This window comes from Coccinella septempunctata, chromosome 7 (genome assembly GCF_907165205.1).
Source record: "Coccinella septempunctata chromosome 7, icCocSept1.1, whole genome shotgun sequence".
NCBI classification, from domain to species: Eukaryota; Metazoa; Arthropoda; class Insecta; order Coleoptera; family Coccinellidae; genus Coccinella; species Coccinella septempunctata.
Genome location: NC_058195.1, coordinates 33,229,016 through 33,248,565, shown reverse-complemented (window position 1 = coordinate 33,248,565; position 19,550 = coordinate 33,229,016). Strand labels below are relative to the sequence as shown.

At 35.8% G+C, this 19,550-nt stretch overlaps 1 protein-coding gene across 1 annotated transcript; it reads right to left on the bottom strand.

Moving 5' to 3' along the window:
- Window positions 1-1,299: 1,299 nt before the first annotated feature.
- Window positions 1,300-1,748, bottom strand: LOC123316542. Its single transcript, XM_044902670.1, has 2 exons — window positions 1,501-1,748; window positions 1,300-1,441 (listed from the first exon to the last, which is right to left on the bottom strand). The coding sequence occupies exons 1-2, from the start codon at window positions 1,746-1,748 to the stop codon at window positions 1,300-1,302; spliced, it is 390 nt and encodes a 129-aa protein (XP_044758605.1).
- Between the last annotated feature and the right edge of the window lie 17,802 nt (window positions 1,749-19,550).

The following is a 19,550-nucleotide window of genomic DNA, read 5'->3' as shown; positions in this document are numbered from 1 at the left end:
ATGAATTTTTGAAAATTGAAATTCCTCCTACTAAATTTGACATAGTTGTCAAATATGAAGGGTATTTTCATGTTTTGACGTTAAGTTGACTCTAGAACCATAGAATATTAGGATAACATTAATAGAAAATGTACTTTTTCTTATTTCTCTAGTTCTAAATAGAAAAAAAACATTTTCACATGAATTTAAAATTTTCCTCAATATGATATAATATGCAATAACACGCTGTTAAATCATCTATCATAGGTTAGGTTATCGTTATTTCATTTTCATTCAAACTTCTACAAAAAAGTTGAGTTCTTTGAACTGAATCTCCTATAGGCATTTTTTTTGCTAACATTTGCCGTTCATTGATTGAACGTTGCCCGGAGAATACCACGTGAAGGTTGTTAGCTTATTCTCCAGACTCTTCAAAACTCGATGAGCTATCATTAGAGCCTCGTCTCAAAAAGACGATTCAATTTTCACTGATGCTAGGCCTGTTTATGGGGTACGCAGCCTGGATGGCTTCCAACAGAGATTGGAACAGGTCTTTGTTGATTTTGCGGCAATGCCTCCGCCATAAGTACTCGCAAAGACGATCAGCGAAGTGATCGTCACAAAACCTGCTCCTTCCTCTGAAATAATCTTTTGCAGGTCTCCAGGTGGCCTCAATTTTTTGTGTATGAGTACCATCTACAGCTGAAATATTTAAACTATCAATATACGATTCTGATTAGAGTGTAATTCCTGTAGGTCTCTGTCAAAATATACATGATTTTCGAGTTACACAAAAAAGTAGTACTCAAATTGCAGATGTGTGAACTTACCAACAAACCTATGTTCTGGGTCACTGTGGTTTACCCTTTTATGGATATAATTGTAATGAGGTAAAGTCGACAGGCCATTATATGCTCTCCAAGAATCCGTGTGGATCTCTGTACCTGGAGAGACATATTTTGTGATCTCATTCTGGAGAGTTTCGGTATCCCTCTGCTCCACCACGACCATCCTCACATCGTCGGTACTGGAGTCTATCATCCCCAGCACCCAATGGCCCTCCAAAACTCTGCCCCTATTGTACTTTCTATGTCCAAATAGACTTTCGTCTATTTGGACAATGTGTCCTGGTCCTCCAATAGGTGGAAGGTCCTCTATCATTGCAGATAAATGATCGACAGCAATTTCTCTGCAGTATTTATACCTGCATAGCATTCAAATTCATGAGTACATACTTATCTAACAGATATCGCCCATTGAATCACTTGATTGCCCTTTTTTTCTAATTTTTGAAATAAGGTTAAAAAATTTACAATAAAATTAATTTATTATTGCAAAATCATACCATGCCGCTATGGTGCTAGAACTTATCTTCTCATTGGGGTCAGAAGAATTTTTCAGAACTCCAATGTGATGCATCACCCTCTCATATGGCATATCCTCCGTGAAGAAATACATCAAGCTGTAATGATATAATTTCAATCAACCAATATCGAAAGAAGGAAAAAAGTAAAAACTTACGCAAACACAACGTGCATCTCCAATTTGCACTCGGCAAAAAAGGATCCGGTAGCACCAGATAAAGATTTTCCGCATCTATTTTTGGTGCACCGGAATTTCCCACAACTCCCATCGTTGTAGAGCGTCATGGCTCTTCTCCGATGAATCGGACAATTAAGAGATTGTGGCAATAATCCACAATCTCTCATTATCGTCACGGTTTCCTGAGCCGTCCTGGGCAAGTTAAAATAACTCCAAACTCTCTCCATCGTTTTGAAAATTTAAATTCGAAAATTCCCAACTGCGTCGTCTCAAAACAATCAGCATAGATTATGAGGGATCGATGGAAATCGAAATAAGGTTAGGGTAGGCAATGAACCATAGAAACATTACAACAAATTGAATTTTATTCTATATTCCTTAATATATAACCTAGAAATATTCAATCGAGTTGTCAAAATTATTTGGAAAATAAACAAATTTTCAAAAATTCATATCTCCTAAACTAAGAGCTTGCCGAAGTTGAGACTGGTACCAATCGATTTGTCATGAAAAACTGCATATATAAAAAAAAATTACCGTCAAAATCGGTCACTGTCCGTAAAGTAAAGTTCTACCAAATTTACAAATACGAACTGTAAATAATGTATATACTGTATGTAAATTAAATGACTGTACATAGCCACCAACCCCCCGCCCCATTAACAAAAACAGGTTTTTTTCTTTTTATTTTTCCTGTGAGCATACGAACTGTAAATAATGTATATACTGTATATAAATTAAATAACTGTACATAGCCACCAACCCCCCCCCCCCCATTAACAAAAACAGGTTTTTTTCTTTTTATTTTTCCTGTGAGCCTAAACAAAATGTAAAATATCAAAGCAAAATGAAATTACCAATTATTTATAACTTCTAGACATATAGTACCACAAACGTGGATAATACCTACTTAAAAAGTAGGAATCATGAACACGACCCAATATTACCTATAAATGTATTGTATATTGTATGCATAATTGTAACTAAAAAAAGGAAAATAAACGTTTTGAATTGAATTGAATACCGCTGAACTAACCGCGCAGATGCGGAAGTTGAATAATACGGAATGTAATCTGAATGAGTGCGCAAGACATTCACATTTTGAATATTTCTTGTATGCACCTACTTCCCTTCTTTGGTCTGAATTCTACTCTAGGTACTCACATGTGGCCTTGCAATCTTCCTGCACCAGTATTTTTTAGAACACTTCCACAAAGCCTGCATTTTGTAGCGTGTTTGCCGTTCAATTTCACTAAATCAAACTTAAGTTCGTAAAAGTTTTTATTACACTTTCTGCCACTCATTGTTTATGGGTTCAATATCCACTGTAGTTAACGGCTTGTGTCTTCAACAGGATAGAGAAAATCGGATGGAAATATTTGAAGAAATAACAACAAATTCATAAAGCTAACCTCAAACTTGCTACTCTGTGATCGACATTGTTTACATTGTCGACGTTGTCGACATTGTCGACACTTGCTTTATAGTCGACGTATTGTCGACATTGTCGACACTTGCTTTATGGTCGACGTATTGTCGACGCGTCGAGGTCAACAATAAAAGTCGACGCGACTACGCCCAACTATGGGTCGGGATGACTGATAAGTTATGGGACCACTTACTCCATACCACATAGGAGCTAAGGTAGGTTTCTCGCCTTCTCACAGCTGACCAGAAATTGCATCGTCTTCAATTGTGTGGGCGTCATTTGATTTTACGATTTCAGGAATAAGAAGACCAATTTGTCACTCAAATTATGACCTGTGATGAGGAACATGGGTGCAACACTACACCCCAGAGTCTGAAGGAGCGAGTATGGAGTGAAGAAAATAAGAGAAACCTTGGCCAGTGGAAGCCAAGTCACGTTTGTCGTCTGGCAAAGTTTTGGCTCCATTCATTCATTCATTCATTGCTGAATCTCGTTACCTAGAATAAATCTACAAAAAGAATCAAAACCAGACTATCGGTGCGATCAAACTTATAATTTCTTAAGGCTACTCGCGACTGTTTTCCCTCCTGTAACTGTAGAGACCCAACCGTGACCTACAGATCCATAAACACTCTGGGCATGGATAGTCACCAACCAGATCTGGCCACCGCTGTATTATTCTCGAATCTCCTTTATAACTGTGGACCAAAGACCTCCACTGTGATCTGTCTAACGCTGGTTGTTCCCAGTTATGATTGGCATTGAGTGATTTTAGGGATTGATGCCGTATATCCTGGTTGATATTGATTTTGGTTTAGTCAATATTGAGTCTGAGGCCTAAAACTTCGTATATATGTTTATAGGGTCCAACATTATCTGTAGATCCTCTGGGCTGCTAGGGATAAGTGCGCAGTCGTCTGCATACATATAAGTTTCTTGATAAACTTCGTACGGGTTTTTACTCTGAGGCGCTTCAGGTTAAACAGGCCTCCATCAAATCTGAATCTTATTCCAACACCTCTTGCAGGCATACTCATGTCAGCAATCGCCGAGACAGCTTTGGCGAAAATATTGAACAGTAAATGCGCTCACACGCAGCCTTACTTTATTCCAGAGTTGGTTAAGTCGGTTGTAGAGCCATTATGCTGTAGGTATTCTAGCGGTGTCGTTGGTATGGAGGCTTTTACACACTTCTAAGAATTTTTTGGGTACTCTAAGGCGTCCCATGATTTTCCATAGCGCTGTCCGATTCACCAAGTCGAACGCCTTTTTAAATCGATGTAGGCTGTATAGACCCTTGTTACACACATATTATATACCTACCATACTATGATCTCTGTAACCTGAACCATGTTTATTTCGGTTATCCGAAATAAACAATTATGACTTAAGCGTTGAGGCTTTTACACTCCTCTCCAGAGGAAAATTCACTCATCCCATGTATCTGAGATATCAAAAGTATTAAGCTCTGTTGGAGCCCTTTCCAGGTTTTTGAGCTCGTGGTGGTGGTCGGGTCCGGGTCGCTCCTCGCCTCCCTTCTGTAGGTTGGATTCCTGCTCCACACGCACTTCTTGTCAGGGCAGATGTTGTTCCTCTTCATTCCCCATGTAATTGCGTACAGTTCTCGCCGTTCCGAGCAGTACCGCCTTCCGCATGACTCTATAGATATTTTCGTCCAACTGAAGTTTCCTCAAGTTCTCTAGTAGTTTCTTCGGTATCAGGCCTGTAGATGAAATGACAATAGGGATGGTCTTTATATCTTTCAGCTTCCACTGTCTTCTGGTTTGTTCCTCGAGATCTCTGTATTTTGAAATTTTTTCAGTGTGCCTATCTAGAAGATTGTTATTATTTGGAATTGCCACGTCTATGAATAGTGCTGTGTCCTCATACTTATTGAGCAATATGAGGTCTGTCTATTGTGGCTTATTTCCCGATCTGTGAGAACCGTGCGATCCCAGTAGAGCTTGCGATGTTCGCTCTCCAGCACAGTATCTGGATGGTAATCGTAATAAGGAACTTTTTTCGAAGTTAGAAGTTGGTGTTTTAGTGCCAATTCTTGGTGAAGAATCTTGGCAACAGCATCATGTCTATTTTTGTACTCCGTGCCCGCGAACTTCTGACATCCCCCGGTGATGTGCTGGATAGTTTCATGTAATTATTATTATTATTGGTTGTTGTTAACGGTTAGTGTGAAGTTATCCACAGTTTGACAGCCACGGTTTATGACGTGCAGACTGTCGAAGTTGGGATACGGGCGAATATAGGTGCGCCGTTGCCAGATCTCCAAATATTTCGTAGACACGCCTACCTATTGCTCGTTACTCATAGTTCTGTGTTATGATTGCATTCGGAGAATTGAATCGTGCGAATTCATTACATTTTAGACCGTATTTCGCGAGTTGTTATCCATAAGTAGTGGATAAAAAAAAATTATAACAGAATTTGTACCACCATAAGAGGGTAAAGGGTAAAGTAGTTATCCGACTTTTTTACATTTCAGGCTATGACTTCAGAAGGGGGTCTCGTGTTCGTTCATGATTTTTTCGTTGCAATATTGGGAAACACATGCATTCGAAAAAAAAATATTTCGGAATTTTGTACCACCGTAGAGGGGTCAGGAGCAACCAAATTATCGGAATTTTTAACATTTCAGGCTGTATCAAGGCGGGGGTCTCGTGTTCGTTCATGATTTTTTCGTTGAATTATTGGAAACACAAGTGCATGCCAAAGAATAATATTCGGTAATTTGTACTACCGTAGGGGGGTCGGGGAAGACCGAATTATCGGAATTTTTTACATTTCAGGCTGTATCAAGGAGGCGGGTCTCGTGTTCGTTCATGATTATTTCTTTGAAATATTGAGAAACACAAGTGTATTCGAAAAAAAAATTTCGTAATTTGTACCAACGTAGGGGGGTCAGGAGCAACCAAATTATCGGAACTTTTTACATTTCAGGCTGTATAGACGAGGGAGTCTCGTGTTTATAATAATAATAATAATATAATAATAATAATAACATTTATTTGTTTCCGTGTGTGTACAGAAAAAACTTTTAATATAAACGATAAATGTTCACACCATCCCGGACGGTGAAATGCACCTAGGCATATTGCCTGTATTGTGCCCCTCACTCGCCCTTGGATGAGCTGCATTCAATACATGTGGCATATTTTTATAAAAGAAACAAAAGGAAAACAATTACTCTTCAACAACTTAGAAAAATAGAAGAGACAGCAGAAAGGAGGGGTGGGCGCAAAGGAGAAAAGAAAGAAAGTTCATCACGATCGTCTAGAAAATATCAAAAATCGAAGGATTACTTATGATATAGCTTTTGAGGTCCGTTTTGATCTGCCTGAAGTTGCTCACATTTCTCAGATGTGCAGGAAGCAGGTTATACAGCTTTGGACCAAAGTAAAGGAGGAAACGCTGTGTATGTGCCTTTCTGAAGAGGGGGATACCAACATTTCGGTTTTCAGTAGATCTGGTTGTTTTAACTGTGATAATGTTGTACTTATTCATATTCGAGAACATCCATTTTAAGCATTGATAACTATATATAGATCTCACATTGAGTATCCCTGTCTCTAGGTACAGTTGGTCAGTTGGAAAAAGCCTTTCTTTCCTAAATATGATTTTAACTATTGAATTCTGGGTTGTTTGTAAATGCCTTAATGAGTTGTCGAAAGTACCACCCCACACCATAATGCAATATTGTAGAATTGACTCAGCCAGAGCTTTGTATACAGTTAATAAGTTTTTTCTAGAAAGAATATCTCTTAGCCTATAGAATTTATAGAGGAGAAGTCGCAATCTTTCAGCAACATTGGAAGTCTGTTTATCCCATCGCAAGTGATGATCAATCAAAATTCCCAGATACCTAACAGTTTCAGCTTTTTCTATAGAAGGACAGGAGCAATTATTTCCATCTTTGTTATTACAAGTATTTTTATGTATGTGAAATTTCATCTCAGTAGGATGTTCGCTAGATATCAGAGAAAATTCCATGTACTTTGTTTTATCCATATTCATACTTAACAGGTTATTATTCAACCAGCATTGAAATTTCTGCATATTAGTCTCAGCATTATTATGTACTTCTTTCCAAGATTTTCCCTTGAATACTATGGCTGTATCATCTGCATAACATACAATATGTCCTTGGAAATTCACTATCTGAGTTAGGCTATTGATGTAAACCAGAAACAAGATGGGGCCTAAAAGTGTCCCCTGTGGTACTCCACCAGTGACAAAAGATGATGTGCTGAATTTATCTCCAATTTTTACCCTCTGCTTTCTTTGGAACAAATAATCTTCAAATAGTTTCAATGTATGGCCCCTTACACCACAATCAGAAAGTTTATTTAACAGGAGAGAGTGTGACACAGTGTCGAAGGCCTTCGCCAGGTCCACGAATACAGCCAAGCACTTCGACGACTCATCCAAAGCCTCAACGGTATATTTTATGAAATCTAAAACAGCATCTTCCGTACTGGAACCGCTTACAAATCCAAATTGCTGTGGAGTGATTACATGATGTTAATCAAAAAATTCGATCAACCTCACTTTGATGGTCTGTTCAAAAATTTTTGCAAAGCTGTTAATCACTGATATTGGTCGATAATTTTCAACATTATTTCGATTTCCAGCCTTGTAAATAGGCGTTACATTAGACTCTTTCCACTGTGTTGGCATATTGCCATTTGTGTAGCATAGGTTAATGATATGTGTTAGTGGTGTTACTATGTATTCATGAATGCTTTTTATGACGGTTGTAGTGATTCCGTCAGAGCCCGGTGCACAATTATTTTTGAGTTTCGATATTGCCAAAATTATTTCGTTCTCATCAACAGGTCGAAGGAACAACGATGAGGCCACTGTAGATTTTTTTTTTTTAAATTTTCAGGTAACTCACACTTTTCAATTCTGTTGGCCATCTTTTTTCCAACATTGATGAAGTAATCATTGAAATAATTCGCTTTTTCTTCATTATCTGTAATGACTTTATCACCATGCTCTAATAAAGAAACATTCTCAACATTATTACTTTTTTTTGGTTTATAATTTGAAATTTCATTAATTATTTTCCAGGATTGCCCACAATTATCACATGCATCCAGTTTATTTTTATAATAATTATCTTTCGTAAATTTTATTAGACTATTGAGTTTATTCCTATATTTTTTAAACTCCAGTTCGAGTTCAGGTGTAGGAGACCTCAGAAATTTCCTCTTCATCTGATCCCTGGTATGAATCGACTTCACCAACCCCTCTGTTATCCACGGCTTCAGCTTGTTTCTACCTTTCTTGCGTAGCATTGTTTCAGTTGACTCAGCGATATGTTTCCCCAACACATCAACAAAGACACTATAACCTCTCTGTGTCTCTTTACACGATAAAATCTCGCTCCATCTTTCCACCTCTAAAATTGATCTCAGTTTATTATAATTGATTATATTGTATCTGTGTGTTATATTGGGTGTAACGTTAGCTGTGGTTAGTCGTGATATCATAATGAGCGTCGAATAGTGATCTGTTATACTACTATGTACAACGAGTGGGTCGAGTTCAATCTTGTTCAGTAGATAGTTAGCTTGTCTGATAAAAATATGGTCAATTGTTGTTGCCGAGTCTTTTGTTACCCTCGTTGGTTTATTGATGGTTGAAACGAACCCATTTTGGCTCATTATGTTTTTATAACCATTTGTATTTATAGAAACTTTGTCTAGCAAATCTACATTAATGTCCCCTAAAAACAACTCCATCGGTTCCCATTTCAAAGTAGAGAAATATCTATCTAAATCATCTAAGTAGGTTCGTACATCAATTGATGGGGGGCGATAAGATGCTGTAATTCCACATTTCGTCTGTTTATTTCTATCATTGATATCGAAAGTTATTCTCAGGAGCTTAGTTTCGGCCAAAGAGATAATTTGAACATTTGATGTTAGGGAGTTCCTTATATAAACTACAAGACCATCACTTTGATTTGCTTTCGATTCGTTGTAATAGATCGTATAATTTGGTATTGTGAACTCACTTACCGAATCAAGATTCCATGTTTCCGACAGGACTATGACATCCAAATTATTCAAGTTTCTCTCCAAGTATACGAGCAATTCATCAAAATGCTTCCTCAGACTCCGAATATTAAAATGTATAACACCCAATGCACCCGCCAACCTGCTGTCTCTTCCCGCAAAATAATCGTGATTTCTCTACCCACATATCGAGAAGCACGAGAAAAACTACACTTCATTTTGTTATTTTTTTGTATCATGAAATTTAATTAATCTGAAATAAAGAATCTATCTATCTACTTCTGTCCGACTGTGAAAGCCATTATTATAAATTCTAGTTCATTTCCGATTTTCAGAAATATTCTGAAATTTCTGAATTTCTGTTTCATCAGTTGTTTTCAAATTTGATTGATAGTTACATAAAATTTTCCATGCCATTCAGGAGTTATTTCATAGATTCGTTACTTTTTTTATGGTTCGCCAAGAGCCCCATTGTCCCACATAGCAGCTCTGCCATCTTTCCAGAACGTCATGCACCTTTGCGTCAGAAATGCCGCAAAAGAGTTCTGATGATAAATAATAATAGTAAAGTGAATAACAACAGAATGAAATATTTCAGAAAAATTACAAAGCTGAAAATATTTCTGGATAGGTACTAACAACAAAATAAAATATATTGTGAATGATGAAAACGATAATAGAAATAAATCTGAATAAAAAAACAAAAATTATAATTATCCTTGATAATCAAAACAAGACTGAAAATATCTGTGCATAATGACAAAAAAAAAACAAAATAATTCAGAATAATTCAACAAGCATTAAGAAAAACATAGTTTTTCAATAATTGTGAATGATACTTTCAACAGAGAATTTAGAAAAATCAGCACAAAAAGTGTCTCCTTACGCTCATATTTTTTTAATTTTAGTTTTTTTCGCATAACTTGCAGATACCAAATTGATATTCGAACGAATCTAAAATATGCAAATTTTTTCCGTTGGTTAATAAAATACACTTAACGTGACAACTCCTCAAACAATTATTAGATACATCTAATAAAACGGTATTTCTTATTATCGCTACTGCAATTTCCGCAAAATAAACGTTCTTCAGACATGTCACCTGATGATCTTATAATAGTCTTTTTCAGGCTATTTCTGTACTGCATTATTTATTCACTCCAATACTTAAAGATTGACCACTAGCTGTTTTTTCGAAATAATAAATAATGAGTTGAGAGTGTTATACTGATCATCCTGTAGAATTACGTCAACGGTCCAGTTGCTGGTATCAATAATCAATATAATTTCCGTTAGTTTCAAAACAATAGTTTTTCGCAAATTTAAAAAATTTTGACAGGTACTTTTTTGTTTATGATAACGAACTTCTAGATGGATTCAAAAATGTGAATTTTTCATTTCTTGAATCAGCTCAAGTGAAACAAAAGTGGTGTAACTAAGGAGTATCTCTCTTGTCGGAATAATTTCGAATAATGGGAAAAACTAATACATCATCTTGAATATTGAATGACTTTATTGAAGGATGTGCTTCCCCGTCAACATATAAAAAAATTCTTGTTGCCAACATGCAACCTATAATCTGATATAAATTTATTCGACCTTCGAAATATTCAAACAAATGTCTACTATAAAATTAGTTAACCAGTCATTACTTGACAAAATTTCAAAATCGCAAGAAGTTTTTTCGGTGACATCGCAATCGAAAGAAGAAAACTATGCTATGTGATATCTACTTCCGATATCTTTATAATAAGAGGTATTCGAAACTAATCCGCTGGGTAAAATTTGTAATTGACCTCCCGATTTCCATGTAAGATTTGTTGGCTCAGCCACGGCACCAGCAAGGATTGGCAGCAGGACAAAACTGAATTTTAGGTAACATTTTTCTCCAGCAAAGTTCATCCCTATAAATTCTTTCTACTTCAATCCCGTGAAAAGTGAAAATAACGAGATCGCACCAATCCCTATCTATAATTTCAAGAAGACCCTGGATTTGATGATAACGATAATTATGCGTCTTTGACAGATTTCCCGATGTTTTCTTAAAAAATTTTATTGAACCTTTTTTGGACGCAATATTCGGATTTAAATTTTGACAGGTGTATGGACATTTAACTTCCACTATACCGTCATCAGCAACTACACCATCGAGCGATCCTCCAATGGATTGATAGGTATGTTGAACTTTTTTTTATCCAAAATTTCTTGGTATGCAAGCCTTTTGTCGGTTTTATCTTCAGGCTGAATCTTACAACATCGTTTCCTATGAATATTTTGGGTAAATCCTTCCAAAACGAAAAGAACATATTTTCTGTTTCCTAATGTGGGAACACCTTTGGCGCAAATTTTTTTTTGCTAGAATGTTCTTCATTTTTCCTAACCAACCATTTTTCGACAGGCGCATTACTAAAACGTTCTTTATTCGTTGATAAAATACCACTCCATAAGGAAACAAAAGGTATATATGCTTCAAGGAACTTTTCGAAAAATTGAGCATTTCTATATTCATTCATTTCCCCTACTTCAAATATCAAATGGGCTTTTGAGGTTGAACAAAATTATTTGAAGAACTTGCAATAAGAAGTAGACTCGTATGTCCCGATTGAATTCGCCTGATACTCGATGTCGTGTTTTATATTCCGACACACATCCAACTTTTAATAACAACATGATTTTAATAATAAGTTAAATTCACTAAATCAAATCGCACTTCTTCTACTTGAGTTTGTAATGATGTAAAAACTTCCCATGCGCCCAATTATTAATATTATACGCCGCGCCTAAAATTTCTTTTATATGTCTTTTCGCCTCAAAGTAATCATAAAAATTATCTACATCAGCCGCTATTAATTTGAACATATGGAATCAACATAATATATGTAACTGAATTTTATTCACAGGAATTTGTTTATTATATATACAATCGAAGGTCATATTGATGTACCTAGTCTTTGAAATCCATGCTATTAAAAGATACAGATTTGGCATTTAAAATCGTTAACTATTTTTCTTCAAATTGGCCATTTCTTGTGCTGACTAATACAAAAAGATTTGAATTTCAGAAGCCAAGATTCGATGCTCCCAGCATCATGTTCATTAGAAATCACCTCCATTACATCCATACTCCATTGTATCGAGGAATTTGTAGAACATCAGCGTAATGTGAAAAAAAAAAGAAGGATTAAGGATTGGCTATTTGCAACATACAGGGGTTATTGTAGAAAGATGCAAGCGTCCTTTAAATCTGGTGCCGGCGTCGACGATGTAAAGGTATCGGCCGGTTTGGTTTGCTTTTGATTTCATGGACAGCTATTTGGGATCGGTATTCGAATGCAAGCAAACAATTTCCAAAGTACGCACGCTATCGGCACCTCAGAGCGTATGAGCTTCGTGAAGTTCGCACTTCGAACTTCGCCAAACTTTCTCTAGGTGTCCGTGAAGTTAGCACCCACTTTTTCGAAAATGAAGAAATTTTTTTTGCATTCGTTAGTAACTATTTGTAACACCAAAATTTTCGTTTGTACCTTAAAGATACTGGTGGAAAAACACCGCATTCCGCTGGGTGCTAACTTCACGGGCACTCCCTGTTCGATTTTTCGCGAAAAATAAAATACACTTGGGAAGTCCATCGTTAGTAACTATTTGTAACACGAAAATTTCCGTTTGTAACCTAACCTATGATGGGTAGAATGACATCCCCAAAATGCGAAGTTAGCACCCACATTTTCGAAAATGAAGATAATTTTTTTTGCATTCGTTTGTAAATCGTTAGTAACTATTTGTAACACAAAAACTTTCGTTTGTAACCTAATCTATGATTAGAGAATGACACCCCCAAAAGGCGTAGTTAGCACCCACTTCTCGAAAATGACGAAAATTTTGCGAAAAATAAAGTACAGTTGGGAAGTTTATCGTTGGTTACGACTCGTAACACACAAATTTTTGTTCGTAACCTCACCTATAACGGGAAAATGACACCCTCAAAATGCGAAGTTAGCACCCACATTTTCGAAAATGAAGATAATTTTTTTGCAGTCGTTTGTAACTATTTGTAACAGGAAAATTTTCGTTTTTAACCTAACCTATAATGGAAAAATGACACCCCCAAAATGCAAAGTTAGCACCCACATTTTTGAAAATGAAGATAATTTTTTTTTGCATTCGTTTGTAACTCGTTAGTAACTATTTGTAACACCAAAATTTACGTTTGTACCTCAAAGATAATGCCAGAAAAACACCGCATTCCACTGGGTGCTTACTTACTTATTAGAATATAGTTGGAAGTCCATCGTTAGTAACTATCTGTAACAATGTTTGTAACCTAACATATACTGGTAAAATTACACCCTCAAAATGCGAAGTTAGCAAATACACATTTTTAAGAATCTCCATTTGCTCTTTGTTTCCAATAGATGAACGTCGTTAGTAACTTTTTTTATTTGTACAATTTCGTTTGTAACCTCACCTATGATGAGAAATTGACACCCCCCCAATATTCGAAGTTAGCGCCCACTCTTTCGAAAATGAAGATAATTTTTTTCACATTCGTTAGTAACTATTTGTAAAAAAAAAATGTTCGTATTATAACTCAAAGATAGTGCTAGAAAAACAACGCATTCCGCTGGGAGCGTGTTTGTAAAACAGATTATTTAATTTGTAACCTTATATATGCAATAAACAAAATAGCACCAATAAAATGCAAAGTTAGCACATAAACATTTCGGAACATACTGAATTACTTTATTGCTTTCGATAATACTTCATCTGTTAATATTCGTGAAACAAATTTTAAAGTAATGTATCATAGATATAACTTTCGGGTATAATCATTGCATTCATAGGTTGAATCACACATTCAGTTTCTCAAAACTTTCAGAATTTCTCAATAAATATATATGTAGTTACAGAGGAAGTACTCATTTTACGGAAGCAATACACTAATTCAGAATTCTCCAAAATGTGTATACGCCTATTTTCCACTTTAGGGGTGTTGTCAATTGAAGAGTATGTTACTTATGAAAAATTATGTGTGTCGAACATTTAGTAACAGGGTACTAACGAGTTACAAACGAATGCAAAAAAAATTAATAGTAACTAACGATGAACTTTTCAGCCGTACTTTATTTTTCGTGAAGAATCGAACAGTGGATGGCCTTGAAGTTAGCACCCAGCGAAATGCGGTGTTTTTCTACCAGTATCTTTGAGGTACAAACGCAAATTTTTTTGTTACAAATAGTTACTAACGAGTTACGAACGAATGCAGAACGAATTTTCTTAATTTTCGAAAAAGTGGGTGTTAACTTCGCATTTTGGAGTTGTCATTCTCCCATCATAGGTTAGGTTACAAATGAAAATTTTTGTGTTACAAATAGTTATTAACGAATTACAAACGAATGCAAAAAAAAATTATCTTTATTTTCGAAAATGTGGGTGCTAACTTCGCATTTTGAGGGTGTCATTTTCCCGTTATAGGTGAGGTTGCAAACAAAAATTTGTGTGTTACGAGTCGTTACTAACGAAAAATCGAACAGTGGGTGCCCGTGAAGTAAGCACTCAGCGGAATACGGTGTTATTCTACCAGTATCTTTCAAGTACAAACAAAAATTTTGGTGTTACAAATAGTTACTAACGAATGCAGAAAATAATTTCGTAATTTTCGCAAATGTGGGTGCTAACTTCACATTTTGGGGGTGTCATTTTCCCATCATAGGTTAGGTTAGAAACGAAAATTTTTTTGTTACAATGATGACCTCTCCCTTTCAACTCATGCCATTGCCCTTCCACGGTATTTGTCATTGTTCCACTCTTACTTAGTAGCCTAATGTTGCTTGTCGTATATATTCTACTTTTCTAGATATTTCTATTGAAAGATTGATTGCCGTCTCTCAGACGTATAGTTAGCGTTAACGTAATAATAAAAAGACGAGACCTTCTCTGAGTCGTATCATTAGTGATTTGAAATAACGATAGATTGCCGACCTAGTTCGTCAAAAATTGTGAAACCATCTCATAAAAATTCCGAAATACATTTGTTTCAGTGGTTTGATGAAGCTGGAAGTGACTCCAGTCTTAGGTCTCGTCGGTAGCTACTCGCGATATTTCATAGACTCTTTATTTGTTTTTATTTATGGTCTACTCGACCATACCTGAATGAGAAAGTGAACATAGGTATACACAACACAATACCAGCACATACTTCAAAATACAATCAGAATTATTGTCTTCATTATCACAGCTCCAGGCATAACTGCTCGAGACAGGAAATGTCAACTCGTTAATTTTATATAATAGATATCCAGAAAATTCGCAGATAGAAATATCTGATTCAATAAAAAAAACTCTCACAAAAACTATTACCTATTGCCACAATTAACAGAAGAAGTCGAAAAATCCAAAGCTGGCAGGAAAAATTATGACTCAGTATTTTGGAAATACAAGGTGAAATAGGAGCTGAAAACAAAATACCTAAAACTAGTGTGGAAACATTAAAAAAACGAAAGAATTGTTCTATTTGCTCTCATGAGAAGAAAAGAGGGAAGGCATATGTTTGTTATGAATGCCAGAACCCAATTTGCCTAGAGTGTGCAAAAAAAGTATGTCCGGAATGTGTAACAAATTCGTGATAAACAGGTATTGTCAGTTTTTTCAGAATACCTGTTTTGAAACAAATTTTGTTCATACATTTCAGTTCAACTCTCATTATATCAAGAAAAATAAAAAAATTACTTATTATAATAGTGTTTCAATTGAATTTCAGTTGTTTAAAGAATCGATGCCAAAATGTTGAATATTTCAGACTACATTGGAAAATTGTGATTTTCACTGAATATTGACCTTTTTTTTCCATTTTTGAGCATAATTTTCACCTGAAGAATAACAAAGGAAACGTATAAACAGTTCATAAAGTAAAAACTATGGAAACAAAAAAAAAATGTCCATTTATATGAAGCCGTCTGAGAGACGCATAGGTAGTGACAACTTTACATATCTACGTTAGTACGTTAGTAGTTTAGGGTTAACACTCCAGTACTTGCGCGAGTTGAGTTTTGTGGAAGAGACTGTGATTAGAAAAAATTATTTTATTTCAAATATTACAATGTATGATAATTGTGACGAATGATTCGTACAATATATACCATATATAAGAACGCAACTTTTCACGTCAAAATTAACGAAGATCTGAAAACCGATAGGATCGAAGTAAAACGGGGCGATATAATCTACCCCAAGCTTTTTACTCTAGCACTAGAGAACGTTTTCAAAACCTTACAGTGGGAAACAAAAAGAGTAAATATCGACGGATTATATTCGAGTCATCTCCGATTTGCCGACGATATCGTCATTATAAGCAGTAGTATGCAAGAACTGAGCGAAATAATAAAACAACTAAACGAAGCTTCGAAGAGGATCGGTTTGAAGATGAACATCGCCAAAACTAAAATAATAAGTAACAACGAAGAAACGATACATGTAGATGGCACGAAACTGGAAAACGTGAAGGAATATGTATACTTGGGGCATGCGATTAAAATAGGTAAAAAAAAACCAGACGGCAGAAATAAAAAGGAGAATCAGATTGGCCTGGGCAGGGTTTGGGAAAATGAATTATATATTCAAAAATAAAAGCATCCCCATTAACCTCAAACGAAGAGCTTTTGACACCTGTATACTCCCAGTAGCAACCTACGGTTTGGAGACGATGGCAATGACCAAAAAGACAGCGAATCAAATGAGAGTGATGCAAAGAGCAATGGAACGAGTTATGCTCGGGACTAGTCTCAGAGACAGGAAGAGGAACGAGGATATCCGACAGAAAACTAGAGTGATGGATGTGATAGAGCGGATCGCGGAGCTGAAATGGCAGTGGGTAGGACATGTGGCGCGGAAAGATGGAACACATTGGACTTATAGACTAGTGCACTGGCGATCAAGAAGATCGAGGCGAAGCGCAGGAAGACCACAGAAAAGATGACTCGATGACATCAAAAAGCAAGCAGGTATAGGGTGGTTTCAAACAGCACAAGATAGGACAGCATGGAGAAATTTGAAGGAGGCCTACGTTCAGGAGTGGACAAGATGTGGCTGATAAAGAAGAAGAAGATAAAGAAGATTCGTACAATAAATCGCGAAGACTAAGTCAAGACTAACTAATTAGTGGCCCTGAACCTTATTTATAAAGACAATGAAAAATAATTCGATAACGGAAAGATTTCATGGACGAATGTTCCGTAGGTGCTTGGTCAGCATCCTTGCCACGTGCTGGGATATGTGGGATATGTAACTCGCGCTCGATTGGGACATAAGAAGATGATTCCGTATTTTATTCTCGACTGAACGTAAGCATTGTAGGCGGTTAGAGCAGCATCTATTTCTATCATTCGTATGGTTCTCAAAGCATATCCATAGGTGAAATCATTTCAACATGGCTCTTCCAGTCGAGATTCTTATCAATATTTATTCCTAAAAAGGGCAGACTTTCAACTGATTCAATTTTTAAGCCTTGGTATCTCAGGTTTATTTCATTTTTTTCTCTGAATAATAAAAGTTTTATTAATAAATAAATCAATCAGGAGTACTACGGTGTGGTATTTAATAATTTATCCTCTGGTGTGCACAGCCATCCCCATAGTAATAAAAGTTTTGTCTTTTTCAGATTCAGTATTAAGTTGTTCTTAAGAAACCATTCACTCATATTCATAATGTCACTCTCAAGACTTCTTGAGCACTGGTTTTGATTCTCAGCTTTACATATTATTGAAGCATCATCTGCAAACATTATGACATCATTTTTGGTAATTTGTATCAGATCGGTGGTATAGATTATGTAGAGTAATGATTCCAATATTGAACCCTGCAGTACCCCATATGATACTTCTTTGGGATCAGATAATATTAAGTTTTCGTTTTTTCCTCTACTGATTGTCCTCTGTCCTCTATTTGATAAATTTCCTTCATCTGGATCCAAATGCTTCAAGACTCCTTGCCATGATACCTCCCTCAAACTGCAAAAAAACTGCTCCATTTTAGTATTAGTGAAAATCCTCTTTCTCACACATGTATCCTTAACAGTGACTCCATCACTATCAACTGTTATGAACTGAGCTGTGTTATGGTCTGCCAATAGTGGATCTATGTTATGATTATTTCTGAATGTTGTGTTGTTGGTGATTATATTATCAATTAACGATTTGGTTGTTTTTGTAATTCTTGTCTGTTTATCAATTGTTGGCTGTAGATCATATGTGGAGAGGATATCTAAAAAATATCTTTTTATATGGTTATCTTCCAATATATTTATGTTGAAATCACCACAGAGCACTACAACATATTTAATGAATTTCTCACTTTTTTCGTGAAGTATTAGGTCTAAGTTATGGAGAAATACCTGAACATCACCCAAACAGGTCCTATAACAGGACAGGATTAGTATTCTCCTGGCATTACTAATAGCACATGATATTTCTATTTGCTTCTCTATACTCATGTCATTGATCCATTGGACGTTCTCAAAGTCAGTAATATTATCACGGACTAAGATTGCTGTTCCACCATGTATATGCATCTTCCTTGCATAGCTCGATATTAGACAATAATTCGGAATCTTCAAGAATTGAATTTCATCTTTATCCATCCAGTGTTCAATAAGACAAATTACATCTGGAACATCAGTACCTAAGTGAGTGTATGAATAGTTCAAATTCTAAAAGCTTGTTTCTGATACATTTTATGTTCTGATGTAAAATATTTAGGGATTCTTTTTTTGCTTCTTCATTCACAAAAGGTAGCTCCTTGGTTCTTGCTAAGGAATTGTTTATGTTTCGTGAAGTTGAAACGCTTCCTTCCTACATTTTCAGGCCAGAAAGATGGGTCATACATATTTTTTGCTGAACGGGGCTACAACTAAAAATCTTTTATTCAATTTGGGGTTTCCTTCTATTTCTTTCACTTCCACCTCACAGGAATCAAAATTTGGCTGCTTTTTAATGTATTCCATTATCATAGTAGATGTGACGTGATTATTGATGCGATGTAAATAAAGCCATACTTTCTTTTCAACACCAGAGAAGCCTGTTTTCTTATCGGTTTCTTCGATTTTCGCTGTTCCAAGATTTTTGTTCTATTGTTTCTTTTATGATATATTACTTCCTGAAAACGGTCTGTTGTTATTTCAGTTTCGGTTGATTTACATTTGAGGTAGTAGGAGTTTGTTTATTTTCCGACGAGGACAACATGTCACCTTTTGTGGTTATGTTATTTTCATTTCTTGTCGTCATCAATGTCAACTGTTTCTGCCTCGGTGCTTCTTTCTGTTCAAGTTGCAGGTTTCTTCGCACTGTTTGCGCGTAGTTCATAGAACTGTTTACTTGCAATGCGTTTGTTGATTGATAATGTTCTGTGGTGTGCATTTGTTTTTGTGGTAATATATTGTCAATTTTGTTATCATTGTTTTTGGAATTTTTTTGTATTGTTTGGATTTTATCTAACAGTAATGAATTATTTATGGTTAACACTTTGTTCTTATCACGCGTTTCCTCCAATAGTTCCTTCAAGTATTTAACTTC